At 46.0% G+C, this 7,076-nt stretch overlaps 2 protein-coding genes across 2 annotated transcripts; one reads left to right on the top strand and one right to left on the bottom strand.

The window, feature by feature from the left end:
- Positions 1 to 380: 380 nt before the first annotated feature.
- N7511_007714 (putative bifunctional fatty acid transporter/acyl-CoA synthetase (FAT1)) lies at positions 381 to 2,529 on the bottom strand (the record flags this gene model as incomplete). The annotated part of the gene is made up of 5 exons (XM_057130091.1): positions 381 to 552; positions 611 to 754; positions 816 to 1,962; positions 2,032 to 2,187; positions 2,244 to 2,529. 5 exons carry the CDS (start codon positions 2,527 to 2,529, stop codon positions 381 to 383), a joined length of 1,905 nt encoding a protein of 634 aa, XP_056981874.1.
- An 807-nt stretch (positions 2,530 to 3,336) lies between these two features.
- N7511_007715 (putative peroxisomal 3-ketoacyl-coA thiolase (Kat1)) lies at positions 3,337 to 4,838 on the top strand (the record flags this gene model as incomplete). Its single annotated transcript, XM_057130092.1, has 5 exons — positions 3,337 to 3,435; positions 3,490 to 3,585; positions 3,656 to 4,504; positions 4,562 to 4,738; positions 4,800 to 4,838. The coding sequence occupies 5 exons, from the start codon at positions 3,337 to 3,339 to the stop codon at positions 4,836 to 4,838; spliced, it is 1,260 nt and encodes a 419-aa protein (XP_056981875.1).
- Between the last annotated feature and the right edge of the window lie 2,238 nt (positions 4,839 to 7,076).

The raw sequence follows: 7,076 nt of genomic DNA on the forward strand, positions 1-7,076 counted from the left end.
TATACAACAGAAGTGGAAAAAGAGAAGAAAAAAAAAAAAAAAAGTCAGCCGGGATGGCGCACTTTAAATAAGCCCAGCCGTGCAGAGACCGCAGAGGCCCCGGGTGCCAGAACCCTCATACCGAGAGGGGAACCAGTCGCATTGGAATCAGTGTGCCGATCGCGAGGGTAAACTGGATTTTGTACATCGCGCTAGGACTGCTCGGGATTAGTTGTAGCTTGAATGCTTGTCAACCTATGGATTTGATTGGTTGCACTTTATCTAATTTCGTGGCGTGCACCGCTTAACTATTCCGGCTCTAGTGAGTTAGGGTGTGGTGGCCTGAATCGCCAGGCCGATTATGTACAATGTAGGGCTTCAACGTTGTAACGTTACAACGATCACAGCTTGGCCTTGCCGCTTTCGATCTCGGACCAACTCTCTGTCTCCAGTTTCTTGTACTTGTCTCCGTCCAGCCAGTAGAGGATATCCCCACCCCAGTCTTTGCGGGGGTCCCAGCCTTTCTTGGTCAAGTCGCCCTTGGCTTGCTTGAACGTCACTCCAGTGGCAACCCTGCAGAAAAAGAAATGATGAGCAGGGAAATATTTCAACATATAGACAAAAAACTCACTTCTCGGTCAAGCGAACAAGTCTGGGAAGAGCATAGGAAGGAACACCCTTCTTCTTCAGCTCGGCATATAAGTTGGACATTAATTCAACTTCAACATTCGGCGATTCGAGCGTGATACCAGCAGCACCGGCCTGGCCATCATACCTGAATAGAAAAGAGATCAGCAAAAAGCTCAGCAGGAAAAGGAACCACGGGGATAACATACTCAGCCAGTTTTACACCATAAACAACAGCATCATGAACTCCTTCAATCCGACAAATATGATCACGAATCTCACCAGCACTAACATTCTCACCCTTCCACCGGAAAGTATCTCCAACCCGATCCTGGAACCTCACCCAGCCATCTGAGTCCTGCACGACCAAATCGCCAGTCCTCTGGAACAAATCTCCTTTGACAAACACATCACGGAGAAGCTTCTGCTCGGTAGCAGCCTCATTGCCCAGATACTCAATCAACAAGTCGCGATCCCTGACCCGTCCAATAGCCTCACCCTCTTGGTTCAGACCCGAACGGACACAGAAGCCAGTAGAAGGATCACGATACGGACACTCTTTATCCGTATCATACTTCACAATGAAAGTATCATCCTCCCAGAACCGCCTGATAGGCCCAGAGAAACCAACCTTTCCAGCACCCCACACACCAGGCCCATGATTATCAAATTTGGCTACACCCTCGGTAGACCGGTAAAACTCCCGGATCTCAGGAACATTGAATCGTTCCTTGAACTTCTCCCAGATCTCACCACGCAGCCCGTTACCAGTCGCAACGATGCAGTTATGGTCCGCATCATACGGCGAGGGCGGGGTAGCAAGTAGATAACGGCACAATTCACCGATGTACAAGATCCGCGTAGCGCGCGAATCATGCACATCCTTCCAGAACTGACTAGCAGAGAACTTCCGTCTCAGACAGAGAGTTCCTGCGTTTCCGACTGCGCCACAGACGCCCGTGAAGAAGGCTGTGCCGTGGAAGAGAGGTAGAGAGGAGTAGATGCGTAATGGGTAGTATTTGGCTGGGTCGTTTGCATCTCTTGACAGGGGTGTCGAAGTTATCAGGGTAAGCATGTTGCGGATTGCGCAGGCTTTGGGTTTACCTGTTGTTCCTGAGGTGTAAATGAGGACTGCTAAATCCTTGGGGCTGCGCTTTGCTGCGGGGAGACCTGTTGGCGAATGCAATTGTAGGGTTGAGAGCGTTACGAGCTCTACTGGGCTTGTTTTCGTGTCTGGGAAGGAAGTGAGGTTTATCGTGAGATGGGGGATGTCAACTTTGACGTATTGAGAGATGTCTGCTGTTGAAATGATTTGCTTGGAGCCTGAAACGTTCAGACAGTGCGTGAATGTGTCGTCTAGTTCGGGTCTGGGTTAGCGCAGTGATCCAGTTTGGTCGTAGATTAAATCATCGGGAGAAAGCTTACCTCGCAGGTTAGTGTTGATCATTGCTGATACTGCGCCTAGCTTGGAGAGCGCGTAGAGTATGATTACCATTTCTGGTGAATTGGTCGTAAAAACACCGACTGTGTCCCCGGAATTGATATTACGGGTCTTCAACAGAGCGGCCATTCTGTCAACCACTGCAAATCTTATATTAGCGACATGAAGCTCTCATTGACAAGCATGAGGTACCCACAGTCTTTCAATTGACTATAAGACCAAGTCTGGTGTTCAAACCAGAGCGCATCTGAAGCGCCTTTGTGTTCAACATCTACCACCCGCTCCAACATCTTGTAGATGGTTGTTGCGCCATCGAGCTTGGCGATGCGCTCGCCGACGCGCTTTCCAAATGCCTTGTCACCCGACATTTGGGACAGATCGGTTGAAAGTGAGAATCTCGCGTTGAGGTACGCACCAGCGGCTATACCCAGCGCCGATGCCATGGCCAGCGTAGGTGCGCCGATTTCGGAGAGGACGTCCATGGCGGTAGTGAGCAATCCTAATTTTCAAACTGAAAGCTGTCTTTCCAGGCTTGATTCAAAAAAAAAAGCACAAAGTCAAGGTCAAGTGAAAAGAGAGTGTCGCAAAGGTAATATGCAGAAAACGGGGGATCTGGAAACGCTAGAGAAGCTGGGGGAACAGATATACAGTCATTCGGGCAGAGATTCGGGAATGATAAACGGAAGCCCGTCTGACTCGATCTGCCGTCTGTGACGACGCTAAGCCTGCGCCATACGGAGATTTACCTGACAGCGGGCTGCACAGCATGTGCAGCTGCGCAGATACGGAAATTTCTCGTATTCGAATCTCGGCTTCCCCAACAGCTTCCCCGGTTTTTGGTTTTTTTGCATTTCTTGATTTCTGGGGTAAGTGCATTTTCCCAACACCAATGATATATTCACTATTAAAATACCTTGCCTCTCCTCATCGATATGATTGAAGTGCACCACGTGTCACTAAAGTGTACTCTCTCTCTCACTACTGTATTTTATTCGGTATGATGCGATCGGCAGGGGATTATGGGCCCTTCAAACGCAGGAGATGTGGTCAACAGACCAATCAACGCTCATAAAAACCGACCGAGGAACTCAGTAATACGGTATGGTACACCGGTCGGACCGAGTTAATCCGGCAGTTCGTTCGGCCTTCGGAGCGAAAGTTGTTCCTGTCCCACCTTTCGGCTCGGTCACGATCTAGCCGCGGTTCATTTGGAGCTCGGGTTAAAATGATGATCGTCGCGCGATCGGTTTATTTCTTCTTTTCACATCCCCTTTTGATACCCATACAAAATGTCTTCACCACAACAGCGTTTGAACTCTGTCGCTAACCAGCTGGCTGCTCCTGGTTCTGCCCGCCAGAAGCTTCTGGCCAAGAACCCCGATGATATTGTATGCTACCATAAAATGCAAATGAAATTCGCAAATTAACCAGTTCAACTATAGGTCATCACCTACCTTGCCCGTACACCTCTCACAAAGGCTCGCAAGGGTGGTTTGAAGGACACAACCGTTGACGACCTCCTCGTCTCCCTTCTCACCGTACGTTATACTCCAACCAGCAAACTAAAGCCCAACTATAAAAAGACCCGAACTCTAATAAAATCTCCAGAGCGTCCGCGAGAACTCCAAGCTCGACCCCAGATTAGTCGAGGATGTCTGCGTCGGCAATGTCCTCTGCCCAGGCTCCGCCTATGTTGCCCGCTCAGCAGTCCTAGCAGCCGGCTTCCCCGTAACAGCAGCGGCCTCAATTGCCAACCGATTCTGCTCCTCCGGCCTGCTTGCCGTCCAGAACATCGCCAACCAAATCATTGCCGGCTCAATCGACGTCGGTGTAGCTGTTGGCGCCGAAAGCATGAGCAAAAACCAAGACGGCGGTGCCCCAGAAATGTCCGCAGCCATCGCTGCCCACCCAATTGCCAGCCAGAACTCCCAGCCCATGGGCCAGACATCCGAGAACGTCGCCAACCAGTTCAACATTAACCGCGCACAGCATGATGCTTTCGCTGCAAAGTCTTTCCAGAAGGCCGAGCATGCCCAGAAGTCTGGTTGGTTGAACGATGAGATCGTTCCTGTCAAGACACAGATCAAGGACCCTAAGACTGGTGAGGTTAAGGATATTGTTGTTGACCGCGATGATGGAATTCGCTATGGTACCACCCCCGAGTCACTGGGTAAGGTGCGCGCTGCGTTCCCCCAGTGGGCTCCTAGTGCTACCACCGGTGGTAATGCCTCTCAGATTACCGACGGTGCTGCTGCCTTGGTTCTCATGAAGCGGTCGCGTGCCATTGAAATTGGTCAGCCTATCGTTGCTAAGTTCTGTGGTGCTACTGTTTCTGGTCTTGAGCCCCGCATTATGGGTATTGGACCGTCGCTTGCTATTCCTAAGATTCTCGGCAAGTTCAACCTCAGCAAGGATGATGTTGATATCTTTGAGATCAATGAGGCTTTTGCTTCCATGGTATGTGTATCTTCGACTTCTGTTACTGCGATCCCTTGCTAATCTCGTTTCCGACAGGGTGTCTACTGTGTCAGCAAGCTCGGTTTGGATGAATCCAAGGTCAACCCCCGTGGCGGTGCTATTGCCTTCGGTCACCCCCTCGGAGCTACCGGTGCCCGTCAGGTCGTTACGGCTCTTTCTGAGCTGCGTCGCCAGGACAAGCGCATTGCCGTGACCTCCATGTGTGTTGGAACTGTGAGTTATTCTTCGGTAATTCTTGAACACACCATTGAACCGTTACTAACTATTCAACAAGGGCATGGGTATGGCCGGTATCTTCGTTTCCGAGCACTAAGCAACGAACGTGTTTTTTCTTGTTCCTCTGCAAGTATCAATAAGCGTGTCCTGTATGTATCTCGCTATATGTACCGGGATTTAAGCAGCCATATCATGAGCGTGTTTATTACCGAGTAATTTGCTGTACAGGGTGATAGCGTACTTAATGACAACAAACTTTGAATCATACATAACGTTAGTCGGGTATCAACTATCTTTTTTGAGAAGGATTAGGAGCCAAGCATTTTAATATGCGGTTCACTACCAAATCAATATTTTGCCGATAGCTGTTGAGAATTATCGCGGCCGGCCATGGTTTATGCCACGAATGAGCCATAACGTGATTCACTACCGAGCTGCGCACACAACCGAGCTGCGCACCCCACCTAACTTGATCATTTTAAGTGGATTTATCTCAACTAAAACGCCATTAAATTAATTTAACTAAAACAAAGGTTTATTATGACAGGCATTTCTTCGATGACCTAGTTCCCTACAATCAGAACACCTAGGGGGTGCCCTTGTATACGGCTGGGAAGGTGATATAGCCTGATTTCCCTTATCAGATATTTGCCCTAAACTAGCCTGTACTAGTTGTTTTATTAAGGATAATACCTCTAAAACTGTAAGGCCTTCTTGAGAGTAGATCTACGTTATAGATCTAGCCTTCTTTCGCTTCTTCTTCTCGTTCTTAGCGCGTAAATCGCTTACTTCTTTCTTAAGAATAGCTACTGATTGTATGGTGATTTGATAGGCTTTTAAAACCTAATTTATCGCCGAATTTAGCGGACTAAGAGGGCTTTTTGATCGCTCTTTTAACAATGCTTTTATCGAGGAAGCCTATTTTTGTAATTAGATATAATTCGAGGGCGTTTTTGGCTCCCACTCGCTACCTCGGCTTAAAGGGGGTGTTAGCGTACGCGTGAGAATATTAACCTTCGAGATCACCCGAGAAGGGTTAAGAGGGATTAAACTAGCGGCGGAGAAGCTATTTTTAATAGTCTCCGATTGAAATATCTTAATTCGCGTAGATTTATAGGCTTCGAGGAAGTCTAGCTTATTAATATAATTGATTTTTGTTGAGATTTATGGTGGCCGGCCATGGTTTATGCCATGAATGAGCCATGACGGCAACCGTAGTGATTCATCACCTGGGAAATCTAATTAGGACTAGCTGAAGGCAGAGTTTTCTGGTATATAAACACCTCGGTAATCTATCGTTAGATTATCTATATTGTACGGTCGTACCGGTCATCATTCCTACTTGCATCGTACCTTTTGAACAATTTTTGCCTATATTTTTAATTCGATAAACCGACCGTACGCGGCTTTTAACACCGTAAAATAGCTAATATCGAGAGGCTATAAAAGATAAGAAGAATACGGAGGTATATAAATTACGATAATATTATTCTCTTCGTAAATTTTGTTAAATTGTAGTGTTAAATAACTCCCGTGGCCGTTAAGTATTAAGAGTCTATACTTCCCCTTCGTACGAGAAGTAGTAGACGGAATATTTTAGGTTATTTGGGTAGGGATCATTTAAAGAAATGATAAAAACAAAGTGAGATTAAGAATCTGTGAGAGATTAAGACCGAAGGTAGATGAATCAGAGAAATAGATCATTTTATTGATGTTTTTTTTTTTTTTTGCTAGGTAATCCTGCTCAATTTAAGTTAAATTTCTCTATTCTTCCTTTTTGATGCTTTCAGCTTATTTGCTGCATTCGTAGGAATCCTAGGGTTATATTCTTATTGTTGTATTTTGAGGTTTCCTCGGATTTCCGGATGCGGTTGTCATGCATTTTTCTGTGTTCATAACTCTTCCATGTTTTTCTATAGTTCTCTATTCTTCTTTGGAATTCTTAGATGTTCCATATTTTCTGTTGTCTTGTTCCTTTTTGTATGTTTGCTTGTTTTAGAGTCTTCATGGAATTCTTGAGTATAGTGTTTGCATGTATTGTTTTTCTGTTCGAACTTGTGTTCAAGTTCTTGTGTCATATTGTACTTATGTTTGTAACTTCTGTTACATCTCTTTTTTCTTGTGTTAAGTTTTCTTCATGTGTTTCTTCATGATCTTATTCTTTTGTTGAATCTTGTTTTGTTTAATATTGATAGAATAAAGAACTTTTTAAGCTAGCGAAGGCTAATTTAATTAGAGGTCTATCCGTTAGGACTAACATCGAGTCTCTAATTATTTAGATGGTTATCGAACTAAGATTTAATAAAGACCTTACCTTTAAAAATCACGTATAGAG

Source organism: Penicillium nucicola, assembly GCF_028828085.1.
Source record: "Penicillium nucicola strain IBT 29836 chromosome Unknown utg000008l, whole genome shotgun sequence".
NCBI lineage: Eukaryota > Fungi > Ascomycota > Eurotiomycetes > Eurotiales > Aspergillaceae > Penicillium > Penicillium nucicola.